This window comes from Macrosteles quadrilineatus, unplaced genomic scaffold (genome assembly GCF_028750875.1).
Source record: "Macrosteles quadrilineatus isolate MER2022 unplaced genomic scaffold, UCM_ALF_1.0 Scaffold_1__1_contigs__length_201487025, whole genome shotgun sequence".
NCBI lineage: Eukaryota > Metazoa > Arthropoda > Insecta > Hemiptera > Cicadellidae > Macrosteles > Macrosteles quadrilineatus.
The window spans coordinates 94,790,317-94,810,113 of record NW_026542594.1 but is presented as its reverse complement, the minus strand read 5'-3'; the positions used below and the strand labels follow the sequence as shown (position 1 = coordinate 94,810,113).

The 19,797-nt window shown below is 34.1% G+C and overlaps 1 protein-coding gene across 1 annotated transcript; it reads left to right on the top strand.

Moving 5' to 3' along the window:
- Positions 1 to 5,475: 5,475 nt before the first annotated feature.
- LOC128999054 (uncharacterized) lies at positions 5,476 to 12,171 on the top strand. The gene is made up of 3 exons (XM_054425413.1): positions 5,476 to 5,811; positions 7,393 to 7,568; positions 11,991 to 12,171. The coding sequence occupies exons 1-3, from the start codon at positions 5,632 to 5,634 to the stop codon at positions 12,169 to 12,171; spliced, it is 537 nt and encodes a 178-aa protein (XP_054281388.1). The 5' UTR covers positions 5,476 to 5,631.
- The last annotated feature ends 7,626 nt before the right edge of the window (positions 12,172 to 19,797 follow it).

The window sequence follows — 19,797 nt, the reverse complement described above, 5'->3', positions numbered from 1 at the left end:
TTAAACAAACTTGCAAAATTTAATGTCATATTATTCTTTGTTCTACAGCAGACTACAATGTGTAGTAAGATTTCAATTTTTAAAATAAATTTGAATTTATAAGTTAACTAGCTGTAACCCGCGGGCTTTGCCCCGTTTAACTTCTTATTATCAAGATTATCTCGTTCGCATGGCTCAATCACGTCCTAGTTGAAGTTTGTTCGCTACGCTCACTCACCTTTAGGCTGGAGCTCGTTCGCTACGCTCACTCACCTTTAGGTTGGAGCTCGTTCGCTGCGCTCACTTGCCTTCAGGTTAGCTCGTTCGCTACGCTAACTCGCCTCCAGGTTGAAGTTCGTTCGCTACGCTCACTCACCTTTTGGTTGCAAATTAGCTGTTGTCATAAATGTAAAAGAAATAATAGTGCTGCACCCTGTTGGTAATCCTTGTAACTTTAATGCTATTGAACATCATAGAACAGAACCAACTTGTTTAATTGAAACAGCTGTTAAGATTCAATAGTTCCATTTCTCATAAGGTTAACATGGGAAACTTCAGAGCCACTGGGGCGGAGCCCGAAAGGATTTTTGAAATAAGAATATGCCTATATGTTAATCGGGAATGTGAGCTATCATCATGCCAAATTTCAGCCCAATCCGACCAGTATTTTTCGCGTTCACTTGTCACAAACATACATCCATACATCCAAACTTTCTCATTTATAATATTAGTAGGATAATACTGTAGTCAATAACAACATACCTAACAATATCACAGAATCTGACTAAAGACGAGCAATTATGAAAGACTTTTGTTTAATATTTGCAAGGAACATGTGGTGTAAATAAATACGATTTTGTAATGAGACGATAAACTAGGGTTGCTTTCAGAGAGTTGAAAGCCAGTTGAGCGGAACAAACGTGATTTGATATTTGTATAAGTAACTAAATGTAAAAAAATCAATAGATGTATTAATGCTTGTTTTATTGATTAAAATTATAATAATTCAAATTTGTTTTTACTACATCTTGTTATTCAGACACCTCTTCCAGAAGTGCATTATGGTAGTTTTGACCAGGAAAATATTACAGTAGTTGGAATCTGATATTAACATCCAAAAAGGGCATTAAAGTATAAAAAAGAGAAAGGAAATTTAGCATTCAAATTCAACTGTAGCCTACAACAAGAACATTGGTCTTCATTTTTCACTCTTACAAACGGTTAAAGTATTTAAGTATAAAAAAACAGTAACTATTTAAAAAACGAGTATTAAAGTATAACATCAGGAGGGAAAATTTGACATTTAAATTCAACTGTGCAACATAAACATTGGTCTTCATTTCAACCCTTGCAATCGGTTAAACTCAGCTTTCTTTGCTGAAAATAATTTATGATTGTTAATATCAAGTATTCTTGATATGATTGTAATGTAACTCGAATGTAGGTCTTCCACCATTATTGGGACGATTTAGAGACGGCATTTTAATACTGGCCTTAATAAAACCATTGACCATTGGATACAGAAGATTTTGATGAAAAAGCTGGCTATAAATTTAACATGGGGATGGAATGTCTAGTTGTATTGTTAGTCAAAGATAAAACATAGGCCTACGAAAAATGTAGGGCTATTTCAATGCAAGACTCAATGTAAAACACCTTTAAAAGACTAAAATGAACTGAATAATTAATCATGTATTTCAATGTGTAAAAACGTAAAAACTGCAAAAAGACTAATTTATTAAACAATAAAATAAGATGGCTGAAATGTAGGCCTAAACATAAGTAATTTAAGTAAACATAGCATTCAGCTGATTTAAGTGAAAACAGAATAATAATAATAATAAGGGAAGACATGCCTTAAATATACAATGTAGATATAATATAATTAGAAATTAGTAGCCTACTTCTGGACAGGCCTAGATAATTATCCATACCGTGGTTAAAAGTGTACGCCCAGGTAATTAATTATTTGCTTATTATTACGGTTGTAACTGGACGTATGTATAGTCCGTGGCTTGGCAATCAAATAACAGTATTTATAAAGGATAGGCTACTGTTATCAACATTTGAAATTACTGAATTGTTACCAAATTACTGTTTCACAAAATGCAGATTCCATTTTCAGCCGAGCCATTAAAATGAGGATTTGCCGAACAATTATTAATATTACAGAATAGTATTTAATGATGTACAACTTTTCACATTTCATAAATTATATGTTAGTTTTGCTATGGGCAAAGGTCCAAATCCAAATGTTCTTTTCTTTTGGTTTTTATGTAGTAATTTGCTACAATCATTGACTTTATATAAAGTCAATGCTAGAATACAGTAGATGGTTTGTTAAGACCATATGCAAACATTTTTTAAATCGTTTCCCCGTTTAACCAACTATTCCAAAAGATAAAAATTATATGGTGCAACACAAATAAACAACTCGATCACCTACCTATAACCTACACTTTACCTTCCTAATCTAATCTTACTTCAAAACACCTAATGTAGTCACGAATACTCATAAACCCCGACCTTCCCCACATGCCTAAATTAGATCAGTGTTCAATCTGCGTTTTATTAATAAGTGTAATAACTTACTGCACCGTCGATGTAATTCAATATAATATAATCTGTGATGTATTATCGGATTAAATATCGATTTCGATGTGGTTCGATATATCGCTTATTAAATCCTGATTTCTAACATTGGCTGTTTCTAATCAGCTGGCAACACAAATAGGTTCCCAAGAAAGTAGTCACTGGTCCGTATCCCTCCGCTCCTTGTTTATGCTCCGCGCATTGAGAAAGTAGTTCCGTATATTTTCTCAATTTTCAGTGAATTCCGCGCCTTAAAAAAATGTTTTAACGGCATTTTCTTGTTTATTAAAACCATAGGAATGGTTTAAAAACGTTTAAAAGAAAAGTATAGAAAGTTCAGAAATACCTTATGGTTCTCTTGTTTAAATTTTTCTTGTAAACAAAAAAACTGTCATAGCTACCTTAGTCCCATAAGCCTAATGTTAAAAATTTGAAATTTTAAGTTCGTTTTAAATTGCATTAGCATTATCTAATTGAAATTTGTTTGTTTACAAACCATCTCATTATTAGTCTAAGTAGTCTTGTTAAGTTTGACTGAAATGTGTTTAGCCGTTATTGAGTGATGGTGTTATATTGTTTGCATTGAAGTTGATCCCAAGCTTCGCTCGCATCGCTCGCTCCGCTTAAAAAAGAATTTTATATTTAATAAGATTTTTTACCAACAAGGATATTGAAGAAATCAATAAACATAACACTCATGCACTATCTGCCTGCTGTAAATACGGTAAGACATTTTTTTACAAACACTTTATTAAAAAAGTGGCAACGGAAAAATCCATAATGCACTCGTCATGATTGTGGTTGCGTGCTATTTTATGGAAAGTAAATGTTTAAAGGGCTATACTTCTATTGATGATAGTTGAAACATGATTGAGGTATAAATAATACTGTCGTAAATCGTAGATCCATACCATAAGTATGGATCTACGATAGTTGTTTTAGATTTTGTAAATTACTAGTGTTGCAATATAAAGTCTAAGTGTATAGAAAATAGTCAAATTATATTAATTCTCATATCATGATTTTTTTCTTGGTTTTTATTTTTTCCTACCATGAAGTCATCTTTGAAAGCAATGGCATTGCTCGTTATGCTTCGGAGAAAAATGTTAAACCCTATAAAAATGCGCAATTCTCTCATGGACCCTCTTGTATGATAATATATTGTAGTATATGTACTTATAATGCGTTGAAACTTGAAATTCCTAAAAACACTTTTCATTATGAAATATATTGACGTAATTAAGAGTAATTAATGTTAATTATGTGTCTGATATGGATTTAGGATCATGGATTTAGGTGATTTATTAATTAATCCTTTTAAACCCCAATGAATAGCTATATTTTTTTATCTTTCAAAAGTAATATTTCAATTTAAATACATTACTAGTGTACCTGTTGCTCGAATTCGAGCAATTGCTAAGCATTACAGGCGACTCAAAGATTATGGAAATACTCACAATCTACACAACAGTTAGATATAATCAAAATCTTTTGTAAATATCTTATCTTTTTTCAAAACGCTGATCTTGTTTTTTTAGTGTTTTCTACAAATTGTTCCCTCTCATAGCTGCATTAGGTTGTCTAGGTTGTCTATGATAACGATTATAAATGAAAAAAAACATTATTTCTATTTCTTCTACTTGGTTGCGTTCTATGACTTTTTCTATGTTTCTATTGTTTGCAAATCGGTTATTTCAATGATAGCTCAAGAAATGTAGAACAGTGTTAATTCAGTTTTATTTTTAGCCTATATCAAATTGTCCAGTATTTCTCGCCCTTTTCCATTCTAATAATTACACCAACCCAAGTTTCGTCTGCAGATGCAATATGCCAACGAATATCACCTACGTACAATCTCCAAGAAGTGGTAAAAAAGGCAGAAACCAACCCATACAATAGATATAAGTTAACTCCAAAAGAAATATTTTTAAGAGTTACAGTGATATTAGGATTTTCCACTGATTTGGTAATAGAACATTATATTGCAAAACATGACACGATGCAGAAGAAAATCCATTTTAAAATCAGAAAACCCCATTACAAATACTGTACTTAATTTTGACAAATTCAATAAATCACAATTTAAATATTAACAGCTGTTTCATTAAAAAGTAGTGTAGAATTATGCATATGGTCGTAATGTAAACAAATCTGAAGAGGCAAATTTAAAGGCTTCTGGGGCAGAGCCCCAAGGAAATTTACCTCGTTCCTCTTTTGATGGCTCATCTACAGACCAAGACCTTTCTTTAGAGACCCCTACCAAGTTTTTACGCCCAGCCGCTCTCTCAAATTAGCTGTGACAAAAACCCTGTTTTCCTCCATAAGAATAACATGGGATGGGAATTCAAAGGCCACTGGGGCAGAGCCCCAAGGGAATTCACCATGTTTCTCGTTTGATGGCTCATCTACAGACCAAGACCTTTCTTTAGACACCTCTACCGAGTTTCTACGCCCAGCCGTTCTCTCAAAATAGCTGTGACAAAGAAAAACAGTTTCAAATTATATATAGATTACCAGTTATAAATTTATTACCCAAACTAATTGATGGTAGATAAAAACACTAAATTCTAATAGTGTGAATAGAATGTTATTACTTAGGACATGAACCTGTTGGAAGTGTTTTAATAACCCTAAATTTAAAACAAGAAACGACTAGAACAAACAAAGCCCGCACCCGTTTAAAGGGCTTTGCGCGCATGTCCCGAGTTGCCAACTTAATTGGTTTTCAGTTGATGCACAACCTTCGTTTGCTGTTCATCTGGTTTGAAATGTTTCATTAGTGTTTGCTAGTTTCAATATTGTGCGCTGCTGTCGCCGCCTCTCTCACCTGAACTGTTACAGGTTATGTGAAACTGGCATTTAATAGTCAATTGTAATTTATGTGTATGATAATGATTTCCAAAGTAACAGCGAAAATAACTTTTTTTAATACAACGGATTTAAATTATCATAGTGGGTGAAATAAAATGGATAAGTTTCAGTCTGTAAACCTTGAATGTTTAAATTCAAACGAACAACTGGAAGCGAGAGTAAAGTTGACATGTGATCGTAACAGCTGAGATGAGTGAAGGCCTGGTGACGATGGCGGTGGTGTTCGGGACAGGTTTCGTCATAGAGGGAGTCTTGTTCTTCATGTTGATCACCGAACTGATCACCTGCGAACACTTGGTCTGCTTCCTGCTGGGACTCGTCGTGTGCGCCGGAATCATCTCCTGGATCCTGCTGTGGATGAAAAGAGTGGTAAGACTACAGGTCTACTAATTGTAATCTATATATTAATTTGAAACTGTTTTTCTTTGTCACAGCTATTTTGAGAGAACGGCTGGGCGTAGAAACTCGGTAGAGGTGTCTAAAGAAAGGTCTTGGTCTGTAGATGAGCCATCAAACGAGAAACATGGTGAATTCCCTTGGGGCTCTGCCCCAGTGGCCTTTGAATTCCCATCCCATGTTATTCTTATGGAGGAAAACAGGGTTTTTGTCACAGCTAATTTGAGAGAGCGGCTGGGCGTAAAAACTTGGTAGGGGTCTCTAAAGAAAGGTCTTGGTCTGTAGATGAGCCATCAAAAGAGGAACGAGGTAAATTTCCTTGGGGCTCTGCCCCAGAAGCCTTTAAAGTTGCCTCTTCAGATTTGTTTACATTACGACCATATGCATAATTCTACACTACTTTTTAATGAAACAGCTGTTAATATTTAAATTGTGATTTATTGAATTTGTCAAAATTAAGTACAGTATTTGTAATGGGGTTTTCTGATTTTAAAATGGATTTTCTTCTGCATCGTGTCATGTTTTGCAATATAATGTTCTATTACCAAATCAGTGGAAAATCCTAATATCACTGTAACTCTTAAAAATATTTCTTTTGGAGTTAACTTATATCTATTGTATGGGTTGGTTTCTGCCTTTTTTACCACTTCTTGGAGATTGTACGTAGGTGATATTCGTTGGCATATTGCATCTGCAGACGAAACTTGGGTTGGTGTAATTATTAGAATGGAAAAGGGCGAGAAATACTGGACAATTTGATATAGGCTAAAAATAAAACTGAATTAACACTGTTCTACATTTCTTGAGCTATCATTGAAATAACGGATTTGCAAACAATAGAAACATAGAAAAAGTCATAGAACGCAACCAAGTAGAAGAAATAGAAATAATGTTTTTTTTTTCATTTATAATCGTTATCATAGACAACCTAGACAACCTAATGCAGCTATGAGAGGGAACAATTTGTAGAAAACACTAAAAAAACAAGATCAGCGTTTTGAAAAAAGATAAGATATTTACAAAAGATTTTGATTATATCTAACTGTTGTGTAGATTGTGAGTATTTCCATAATCTTTGAGTCGCCTGTAATGCTTAGCAATTGCTCGAATTCGAGCAACAGGTACACTAGTACTTACTGTATTACAATTAACATTACAATTACGTTTTTTGGACTACGTGTTCAGGAACATAATTGAACAAACGTTAACTTCTAAAAGAGCGTTTTTCATGTATTTACACACATGGTTTATAACCTTCACATACTTTATAGTTGTTTTTATGTATAAACTCTATTGTTGTCTATAGATAGTTTATCCCTAACAAATCTGTGAATGTGCATTATACATCTTTTATAATATCAACTCAACAGAGGTATAAACTACATCTCTTCCGTAAAAAAATACAAGAACCCACATTTGTTTTTGCAGTACTAATGTAACTAAATTTTAGTTTGTAATAATATTGTTTAAGATTGTACTATTTCCTACTGTATCTTACGCGAACCAGATAAATTATAGGTTTTTTTTAACTATATGGTTATTTCCACGATCTAGGAGCGTTTGCGGGACGCTAAGAGGAAAGAGTATCTTCTGAAGGACCGTCCTCCAGCTCGACAACATAGAGTTCACCCCTTCGCCTTCGAGCCAGCGACCACGGTCGACACTCAGCCCCTGACGCACAAGCAGCTCTTTGAGCCGGACCAGTTGCTCAAGACATTGCTACCTCGCAGGTAAGTAATCCAACCAACAAAAGTGTTAAAGGTATAACATTATAGCCTTGTTACTCACTAAGATCATAGATGTTAGGTTCGTATTGGAGTTCAACGAGAGTGTTGAAAGTATAACATGATAGCCTTGTTACTCACTAAGATCATAGATGTTAGGTTAGTAATGTTAGAATAAGTTATCATATGATGTATCTTCTTGTAGAAAATGTGCCATGATTGATAATTTTCCTACAGTTACCTGACAAAGTGGGCCTCCTTGCACTGATTACAGCACGCAAAGTAGCTAATTGCTGCATTTACTTACTTTGACCGCAATATTTTTACTGTAGCCGCACTCTTTTTACTTTTGTCGCACTCCAGTATTCCAACCAAACAACACAAAACAGCGTGCATTCATTAGGCACGTAATACGTGTACGCTTGAAAATAAATTGACAACACTTAAAGATACTACGACTACGATCAGTTTCCCATTTTGATCCATGTTTAACATAATCTAAAAGCGTGTTGTACAGTGTTTGAAAGACTAATTATTTATATGCTTTATAGCAACTCACAGGTAATAGACCACATTGGTCTAATGGTCTATAATCTGTGAGTAACTCTAATATAATGTGTAACGCGAGTGCAAACTGCCTTTGCTGCACTCGAGAAACATTCCACACTCGCCTGCGACTCGTGCGTAAACATGTCTCTCATGTGCAGCAAAGTGCCACTTCGCACACTAGTTACACAAATAACTATTGTACCCAATACCCGTCGCAGTTGCTACAACACCAACGCAACATTGTGACCGAGTGAGATGGTGTAAGGATGATAAAACGGTAGAAATGCGTAACCGCAATAGGCTCGAAGAAAAATAGTAAAATCATCAGCCATTGGGTGATAGGATACACCAAAGTAAAATGCAATATTCTCTACGATTAGCTGGTTTTTCAGCCAAAATAATTTATTAAAGGCTTCTTCCAATAAATTTTATTTAAAATCCGAATATTCACATACTTTGAACATATATAGAACATAAAGTCAATAGCAATGCTTTGGCATAATGGAGCAATTTATAACCTTTCCATTGTAATAGCTAGGTGGGTATCAAACAGGTCACTGTATTCTAAGTGTGAAAACGACGTCGTCTTAAAAAATGCACGATTTACTCTGAATATTGAGTGCCTTAGAAAATGACCGTATAAGCTAGAGTTTCCTCTTGTATCCGAATGGGGGAATAATGCTATTGAGCTACATTGTAAAGGATATTTAAACACCTGTCCGCACTCCCTTACTTTCTAATGACAAAACTTATTGTAGGCCTATTATGTTCAAACATAGTGTTTATATACTTGTGAATGGATGTGGATTTGAAATAGTAATGAAGTTATACAACAGTATTAAACATTTATATAGGAGTATAGGCCGTGGGCAGGATTTTTATGATTGGTGGCCAAAAAATGCCCACCATGTTATTCTTATGGGGAAAACGTGTCTAAAGTGAGGTCATACCCGTAGTTTGCCACTACTCAAACACTATACATAACGTTTTTAGGTTCAGCTGGCAACACAAATAGGTGCCCTAGAGAAAGTAGCCCCCGGTCCGTATCACTCAGCTATTTTGTCTTCGGCAAGCAATGTGCTCCGCGACTTGAGAAAATAGTTCCGTATGTTTTTTTTTTATTTGAAGTGGTTTCCGTGCCTTAAAAATACTTTAAAGGCATTTTCTTGTTTATTAAGATCATAGGAATGTTTTAAAAACGTTAAAAAGAAAAGTCCAGAAAGTTCAGAAATACCGAAACTATAAACACGAAATGACAGGTTAAATCGTAGTTATAATAGTCAATCAGCTGCTCATAGTATTATTATCTTTAAGCGTTGCCAACCTATTTCCAAGCGTACACGGATTACGTGCATAATAGAACCACGCTGTTTTGTGTTGTTTCGTTGGAATCCTGATGTGCGCCAAAGTATAAACCGTACGACAAAGTATTTAAATATGCTGCAATTAGTAGCTTTCTGTACTATAAACAGTACAAGGAAGCCAACTTGGGTGACTGTAGGAAAAAGATTTTACATTATAGCAATTGGGGTTTTAACTGATAAAATGGCTATGCAATTACCAATCAGGGGTAGCGGATTTCTACCCCCGGATATTTACCCCCATGAAAAAACGCCTACGTCATTTTGACGTCACGAGGGGCGGGGCCTATAAACGGTCGAGAAACAGCCCGCGACTGGAAATTTACCCCCAATATATTATCAAATAATCAACATGTAATTGTTTTATTATAAAGTGATTTGCCATAGCACGGAAATCTACCCCCGGATATCTACCCCCGGACATCTACCCCCGGATATTTACCCCCGGACATCTACCCCCGGAAATCTACCCGCGGACATCTACCCCCAGACATATACCCCCGGACATCTGCCCCCAGACATCTACCCCCGGACATCTACCCCCAGACATCTACCCCCGGACATCTACCCCCGGACATCTACCCCCAGTGGTTAAATCATAAATATCTGACCCCGGAATTCTACCCTCGGAAATCAACGGCTCTTCGGTCAATCATTGTCCAGTAATATCCAGTATAAAGCATGCGATTTGTCATTGTCTTGTTTAACATTATCTATCTTCCTAATTCAATAAGCTGTAACAGTCCTTTTTCACCCGACCTACTTCGCCGATTGTTACAATTGGGGTGTCATTATAAAGCTTAAGATCTTGCGCAGAGCAAAATGGTAATTAAAAAGGATATTTTGATTAGGACTTCAAAAGGTTGACCCCTAAGCCTTTCATGTTAATTTTCTATTAGAAAGACGTTTAAAAAAAGCGTTAAAACTATCCTTTTGATTGAAAATACACCATTTTTAATTTTTCAACTTTTCATCTTTCACAGCTGTTTGTTATTTCATAGATGTCGTATCCTCCAAACAAATTATTAGTATTTCATAGATTACTGGTAAACATTAGGAGTTAACTTGCCAAAAATGCAAAAAATTGGGGGTTTGAACAAAATTTATTTTAATTCAAAAGTAGTGAGGTCATATTTTAATGGCTTAAGACACTCGTGTCAATCCACCGAATCCAAAAAGACTATTTAAATCGAATCACGATCGATGCTCTAGTTTTTGAGGAGAAGGCCCCGTAAAATGAATGCCTTCTGGTTTCTGGTTGGTTTGAACAGACAAGACAGAAATTGAGATGAGGACTTGTTTTGGCTTCTTTAATGTATGAAACGTAAAAATGACCAAAAATATATATAATTTTGAGCAATGTTCATACTAAACTCTAGTTTCATTTAAATAAATTCGTAAACCCAAAAGAAGCATGAGGTAAAAATACCTTCCCTATCCCGAAATATCAAATTTTATTCTTTTACATTATTCACCGTTATTTCACAACCAGCATTGACAACCAGAACCAATCATAAAATATGTTTATGTTTTATTTTTTACGATTAATTATTTGTGTAAACAACTGGACTTTTTGGTCAATGTAAAACTCCGGATAGTGTCTAGGGATTATGCTATCTCGTATTACTAAAAGGTAATTGATAGTGAAAAAATTATTAATTCATTAATCAACCTGTGGCAGGCTTTTTATCAACATTTAATCGCATTTTTTACCACTAGTAATCAGAAAATAACCTCCTTCAGTGATAGGCTATGTTTTAAATTTCACGATCTGCGCTCGTACATGTGCCGTTAGCTATTAGTGTATGTGAAAATTGGTCAACCATTTAAATAACTGTCTGAAAATACCCAAATGCTTATGGGTTAAACTTTTGAAGCCCTTTATCAAAATATCCTTTTTAATTAACCTTTGCGTTGCACTGAATCTTAAGCTTAAAAATGACACCTAAATCAGTTACAGCTAAATTAATTGGGAAGATAGATGACATTAAACAAGACAACGACATATCACATGCTTAATACTAGATATTAGAGGGTAATTATTAAACGAAGAGCCATTGATTATTTTTATAAACCAATTACTAAAATCAACTACAACAATGAATATTGGCCGATACGTAGTGTAGCACGGGGGGTAGATTTCCGGGGGTAGATGTCTGGGGGTAGATGTCCGGGGTAGATGTCCGGGGGTAGATGTCTGGGGGTAGATGTCCGGGGGTAGATGTCCGGGGGTAGATGTCCGGGGGTAGATGTCTGGGGGTAGATTTCCGGGGGTAAAGTTCCGGTGTCAGGTTTATTAGCATTTTGATTAATTACAACTGTTAAGTAAACCGTGAAATGCGAGTTGATTGAATAAATAATAATTTATCCATCCTAAAAGTTCGTGGCCGGAAATCTACCCCCATACACGTGACGTCAAAGTGACGTAGGCGTTTTTTCATGGGGGTAAATATCCGGGGGTAGAAATCCGGCGACCCCTGTGGTAGTGCCGTTTACACAGGTGAACAATCATTTTCAGACAAATGGCTCTGTGTGAGGTACACCAGTACAACACAGAGCGTAGCATCGCTGAACCTGAATCCCTCGCCTTAGCTCAGCAGAGAAGCAAGAGTTTACCTCATCTGTTCCCATCCGACGCCGACGCCGACGTCGACGCCGACGTCAGTCAGCAGTATAGCCGGAGCTGGAACACCAACTGAGCCCCTGGAGCCACTGACTGATCTGCAGCCTGCCTCTGGACGAATCATGAGTCAAAAAATATTGTTCATACGTGTTCAGCTGCAACTAGGCGCGATTACGAAACATTTTTCTGTTTAAATCCCTCAACTTGTATTAATTGTGTGACGAATAGCGTGGCTATGCATTGCGACAAACTTTCACCACGTGGACGCACCCTGTTTGACTGGCTGGAAGGCTTTAATTAATATTTTTCCACCACAAAATATGTTTTTTTAACAAATGAGAACAAAATATAAAGACGTGTTACAGGTTTACTCTTAAAGCCAAGAGTGAATATTTTGATATTGGCCTACTTTGCTAGTAGAAAAGTTTTAAACTATAACACAGTTCAGGGCCGAGCTAGGACATAAATTCAACCTGAACATTTCCTTACTCGGCCCAGTGTGTGTCGTAGAACTTTACATTTGGTACTAGGGATGAGATATACAGTTCTATCGTAAAACTTAAATTATATATTTTGGTAAACTCTATTTTTGAGAAAATTTTTGTATTTTTATATGGCAATTTTTACAATAATTATAGTTGCATGAATTATTTTTATACATGCATATGATGGACTTAACTAAACATATGATGGATCTAAATTTAACTTGGAATTTTTTGAAGGGTCTATTTCAGACTAACCATTATTAAAAAGTGTGTTAGATATGTATACAGTTTGCTATTTTAAGAAAAATTTAAATGTGACACCAACACGTACACACACGGCTATGTGATAAACTTGCTCAATTCGTTTTATAAAGGTGAGATTTTCAAACGGGATGGCATTCGTTCTAATCGATTAAGATTTATACTGTTGTTTGCATTGACTTGACTCAATAATACACTCAACCAGCTCGAATCCATTTGAGACTTCATTAAGGACAATGGTTTGTGAACATGGATCTAAATTGACTATGTTTGGGTGTCGAATTAAACAAAAACCAATCAAAAACATTAATTTAATCAGACAAATATACGGGGTTAGGACGATTTTATAGCTTTAAAACTAAATGAGATATCTCAACCACATTTGGCATATCATTACTGGTAGTAAGCTACTTTTAGCGAATTTACCTAAAGGGAAGTATCTATTACTGTAGGGAATAAAGGGAAGTAGCTATTACACACACACACACACACACATATATATTATCCTACTAATATTATAAATGAGAAAGTTTGGATGTATGGATGTAATACATGCCATATGTGCCATGTGCCATGGGTCGTATTGCCATGTGTGTTTGTGACAAGTAAACGCGAAAAATACTGGTCGGATTGGGCTGAAATTTGGTATGATGATAGCTCACATTCCCGATTAACATATAGACGCATTCTTATCTCAAAAGTCCTTTCGGGCTTCGCCCCAGTGGCTCTGGAGTTTCCCATTTTAACCTTATGAGTAATCATATTTAAAAGGAATAAAATAATTTTGTCAGCTGTTTCAACTATCCAAGTTGGTTCTATGATATTGAATAGCATTAAAAAGTTACAAGGTTTACCAACAGGGTGCAGTACTATTATTTTTTTACATTTATGACATCTATTATATCCTATAAAGGCCACAAAGGTTAAATTTTGTTTTTAAAAGGCTTATGTGTAACTATTTTATCAACAGATGTAAAGATCAAAATGTTTCTATTTCGTGTTCTCTTCCCGTTGCAAAGCACGGGTACAACAGCTAGTGTTGAAAATGACTGTCTCTAGATGATTATTTATATATTAATTTAATTCATCAGATGTTTTATTTGTTTACATTTTGCAGTTAGTGCTTTCCTTTTGATTGATTGTTAGAAGAGTTTGTCTTGATTAGTTATGCCTGATTAAAATTGAAGTTCTTTTTGTTCTATGTTTTCTTGAGATTATTTAAAAAGTATACCCCTTTTAGAAGAATCAGTCTCGCGTTTTAACATTTGGCGACCGTGACAGGACAGTATGATGAGTGAAACTGATGTTAGAGAATTTAATAAGAACAAGAAAAATAGAACTGTTATTAGGGCAAACTTTTCAAGACTAGTGAACCATTTAAAGGATGAACTTACACAGGAAACGGTCACACTTAGATTAATTAAAAAGGTAGGTTTCAAACTGTAAGTATGATTTATGAAGAGTTAAAGAAATAAGACACAAAGATATCTGACCATTTATTTCAATTTGAGGAAAGTGAAGCAATTCTTGAAGAAGAAGTGTCTAAAGCTTATAGTTATTTGGAAACCTACAATCAAGTAAATGTTTTGGTACAAAGTAAGTTGAATGATTCTAGAGATTACGATTTGGTCAGTAGTGGTATTCAGCTAAGAGTGGAAGTTCAAATTTAAAGACTAAGCTTAGACTTCCCAAGATTGAACTAGTACAATTTAGTGGGAATCTTAAAGAATGGCTTTCTTTTTTAGGGGAATTTTTAAGAGGATAGATGAAGATCCCTCTATTGATGATGTTGATAAGTTCCACTATTTAGTTCAGGCCACTATTCCAAATTCTAAACCGAGACAAATTGTAGATAGCTATCCTGCTACATCAGAGAATTATAGAGATGCTATTCAGAGTTAAAAAGTCGTTTTGGAAGGGATGATCTTTTGATAGAAGTCTATGTTCGAGAACTTTTAAAGCTGCTACTCAATAACTTCAGACAAAAGGTAGTGATTTCGACTTTATTTGACAAATTAGAATGTCAAATCAGAGCTCTTGACACATTAGGAGTAACTACTGATAAATGTGCGGCTATTCTTTACCCATTAGTTGAGTCGTGTTTGCCAGAGGATCTTTTAAGGGCGTGGCAACGTCATCCCGACTTTGATCCAGAAGCTGATTTGAAGAATAGACTCGATGCGCTTTTGAAGTTTCTGCGAATTGAAGTGACAAATGAGGAAAGAATTTCACTTGCTACCTCAGGTTTTGGGGACTCGAAGAGACAATTGGGTAAGTCATCCAAACCATTCTTAAGAGACGAAATGGAATCAATACCAATTGCAGCCGGACTTGTCAACCAAAAGGTTGGCAAACCCCCTATGAAATGTATTTTTTGTGGTGAAAAACATTTGACAGAAAATTGTAAGAGTTGTAGTAATCTGACACATTTAGAAAAGGTAAACCTATTGTCAAGTAACAGATGTTGTTATCGTTGCACAAAGTATGGCCATGTTAGTAAGAAGTGTCATTTTCGACTAAACTGTTCTCTTTGCAATGGTCGACATGCAACAGTAATGTGTAACAAGTCTCAAGATAAATCTAATGTAAATTATGTTAATGATAACACTTTAGTACGTTGTGAAAGTAATTAAGCTAATAATGCACACTCTGAAGTATTTTTACAAACTGTACGTGTGAATATTAGAGGAAGTAATAAAGAACGAGCAGCACGTGTCATTTTTGACTCTGGTTCTCAAAGGTCCTACATTTTGAAGAAAACTGCAGAAGAAATGGGATATGTATCATTTGGAAAGGAAACCCTTTATCATGCATTGTTTGGTGGATCAGTAACAAATGCTGTTGAACACAATCGACATAAAGTAAGGTTAAGTGATTTGGGTAACAATTACCTACTATTGCAACTTTGAGGTATTAGATCAAGATGTGATATGTAATAATATTTCAGAAATCAAAGCGGGCCCTTGGATAAACGAATTACAGTCTTTTGGTTTTAATCTTTCTGACACTGTAGAAGGGCCAATTGAAGTTTTGATTGGATCTGATATTAGTGGAAAGTTGTTTACAGGGAAACGTCATGTTTTGACAAATGATTTAGTTGCAATGGAAACCTTATTTGGTTGGGTGTTAATGGGGAAAGGAAAAGTAAAAGGAGTGACATGTAGATCAAGTGTAATGACTATAACATCTTTGTTAACACCTATTTCTGACAAGTGTAGTGTAGACATTCCTAATATAGAGGATCCTGTAACTGTCAAGATGGAATCTGAAAATAATAAGATTTGTGAATGTGATGAAGACGCTTTTGGATATGAATTTAAAAAGTCTGTATCATCAAGTATAGCAATTTTGAACTCAGAAAGTTCAAACAAAAAAGAAGTAGAAGAAGTGCAAGATAAAGAAAGTTCAAATGGAAAAGTTGTAAATAAAGTTAAATTTAGAAAACGAGGAAAACAATTAAATTAAGTTAACAAAAAGACTGAACTTTTAATATGATAATATGTGTTTTGAGTCTTTAAATAATGGAAACTTAAGACTCAAAAGATGGGAGTATGTTGAAAATGACTGTCTCTAGATGATTTTATATATTAATTTAATTCATCAGATGTTTTATTTGTTTACATTTTGCAGTTAGTGTTTTCCTTTTGATTGATTGTTAAGAGTTGGTCTTGAATAGTTATGTCTGATTAAAATTGAAGTTCTTTTTGTACTATGTTTTCTTGAGATTATTTAAAAAGTATACCCCTTTTAGAAGAATCAGTATCGCGTTTTAACAGCTAGTATGCATATTATGTGTGTGTGTTTGTGAACACGATAACTTGAGTAATTTTTGTCCGATTTTGATGAAATTTGGTTTGAAGGCTTGGAGGTATAAACTTGAATGAGTTCACGAACCATCATGATCGGACCATGGGAACAGGGTTTTATGGTATAAAAATTGGGTTTTCTAATTTTTGACCCTCCAAACGCAAAATTTCCCAATTTCTCTCCAGACCTTTTTAAAGAGCTTAAAAACAAATAATTCAGTATATCAAAGTGTTTTTGTAGCTATTGGTTACGGAGAAAATTTAAAACAAATTATTTTGAAATTCCCATGTTACTCAAGACAGTTATAATAAGAAATGACAGCTGTTAAAAGATTCATTGAATTTGCAATACATTCTTATGCTACCTCCTCAGGATGCTAGCCCGCTATAAAATTGAATAAAATCATAAACGTTGACATAGTCAATATGAACAAAAAAGGTCTTTGTTAGTACCTAGCACACAATTCCGAAAATTCGAGTTCAAAAGAATAACTGAGTAAACAATTACATCCATTTTAAAGATTAAAAATGACAGATTCAAGAAATCTTTGAACGGCTGCTTTTTTTTACTCGATTGTCCATTTGATGTCCGGTTTTGGGCATTATTTTTAGTTCAACAATACCTTTAATTTCAACATATCAACCCATATTTTTGAGGTGTCTTAAAGGTTTTTACATTATACATTTTTGACGAAATCTATTGTAACTTATGTGATTTAATGATGAATAAAGATTTGATTTGATTTGACATGCTTACTTTTCAGATTTTCAACTTACTCCTTATAGGCGGTCCCCCATAGGTGACATCCGATCACCATGTGCACAAAAAAGTAGCTTACTATTACCAGTAATGATATGCCGAATTAGGTTATGATATATCTTACGTTTTTAGAGTTTTATAAAGTCGTCCTAAGACTTAATAATTGTCACCCTGTATGTATTTTCTTGCACCAGAAAATAAATATTTTGTGACACACCCCAAAATCACTGAAACTCTTGTGTCTCGAGTTTCAGCTGAACCGTTTCAGTGCAATTATAGTAGTTTTTTTAATGTTCAATAATATTATAGTATTTTCAAAAAAACATGCCGTGTATAAGTAGTTTTTAGCGAATCTCCCGTATATAGAAAGAATAAGCTATCTATTGCTGCCATAGGGACCGATCTATGATTGCCCTCTGAACCAACTTTCAAGAACCGTTTAGCAAAGTTCTCTTCAATTTTAGTTATACATAACTAAATATATATATATATATAAAGATTTGTAGTCGTAAAGTAATGCTCGATGAGGTGCACCTGAAGAGCATATCCGTATTTTACTTCATTTTACCACTAAAAATCGTGATTATTCAGCTATTTGTTTTTATATCTTTTTAACCTGGTGTCGTTTGATGGGAAATATTAAATACTAAATGAAAGTGTTCTTCAATTTTTTTCATAAATTAGCCATTTAACTAATGGCAATTTTGAAACAAAAAAAGTTAACAATATTGTTTGCAAACAGTTTATTGTTTCAACCGTGAACTTAATAATCTTATATTTATTAGTTTTGCATATGTAATCTTTGGTTTTATAGATACACATGTTAAATATTTAAAAAAAATTGGATATCTTGCCCACGAGGATTTTTTAAAACTGTTTCCCTGAGTTTGGCTGTTTACTTACGGGACAACCTGCATTTTAAAATATAAATACTAAAAAATCTATATATGTATATTTGATATCTCCGCGTAATGTTGTGAGGGCGTTTTTATAAGATGTAACATGCTTAGATTAAGTCAATTTCCAAGAACCTGCTCATGGCTTTTAATATATTGAAATCGTTCGTTATACGTAAGTTTTGCTAAGGTACATGCATCAGTGTCGACTACACATTTGCTTAACCCTTTCGCCTATCATTTTAGGACTCCGCCACCATGCCCTAGGTTTAATTTAGTATGCTGATCATTAAGCCAACCTGTATTTTAACTCCAAATTAAAGCCTACCAATGATAACAAGATTCAAGGAGTCTTTATTCACACAGTACAAATTTTCGTACATGAATAGTGTCTATGGTTACTTACTACCTAAATTAGCAATAAGAAACATTTTTAAAAACAAAATACTATAGGCTACATTATTTTAAATTGAAATTACTATAATCTTCTATTTTGTAAGGTGCAAGGTCAAGTAAGAATGCCTTCAGTTTTTTTATAAATTTAGATTTGTCTTTTTCTTTTTTTTAAAGCTAGAAAGTTTTCTAAAAAAATTGTTTCCAATATAAGAAGGTTTATTTTTAAAAAGTTCAAGTCTTGGTTTTTCTTTAGCTAAATAATTTTTACCCCTTGTATTATAATTATGCACAGGCAATTCTTCAGTCTCAGCAATATTTAAAAAATATTTAATTGCTTCAAAAATATATAAGGCGTGAACTGTAAAAATGCCCATCCCTTTAAAATAAGATTTGACGGACTGGTTATATTTTAATTTATGTATTATCCTGATTGCTTTTTTTGTATTTTCAAAATCTTTTTTAAATTCTTTTTCTTTGTCCCACCATAAATACTAATTCCATAGTTAATATGTGATTCAATATGAGCATGATATATCATTTTAAGGACTGATCCTTCACAGAGATATGGCATTGTTCTTAGGACGAATATACCAGAATTTTGTTTTTTTATTAAATACTCGACATGTTTATTCCAGCTTAAATCCTCATCTATTATCAAACCCAATAGTTTTTAGGTTTTAACTTGAGCATTGGAATTTGTATATATATATCTAACTTTATACTTTTATAATTTTTGTCTCTTTTTGTTTTGAAAAGAATGAAATTAGTTTTAGTTTTACTAGTATTAAGAACTAAATTATGGTCTTTTAAAAACTGATTCAGACTTTTTAGTTCTGATTTAGCAGACATTTCTAAATCAGTTAGGGATTTCCCAGTTGTGTTAAGATTAATATCATCTGCATATATACTTATCTTACTACCTGGGTCTTTTAGAGAATTTGGAAGATTTTTAAGGTAACATATGAATAAAAGAGGACCAAGAATCGATCCCTGTGGGACACCAGATGATATCTTTGATAAATTAGATCTAATTTTTTGGATAATGTTATTTTTTGACAAAGTTGATATTTCCACAAATTGGTAACATTCCTCTAAGTA

Excerpts from the sequence above, each read along its gene's own strand:
- LOC128999054 (XM_054425413.1), top strand. The coding sequence starts at position 5,632 with ATGAGTGAAGGCCTGGTGACGATGGCGGTGGTGTTCGGGACAGGTTTC. Across the intron at positions 5,812-7,392 it reads TGCTGTGGATGAAAAGAGTG|GAGCGTTTGCGGGACGCTAA; the intron begins GTAAGACTACAG and ends TCCACGATCTAG. Across the intron at positions 7,569-11,990 it reads AAGACATTGCTACCTCGCAG|ACAAATGGCTCTGTGTGAGG; the intron begins GTAAGTAATCCA and ends AATCATTTTCAG.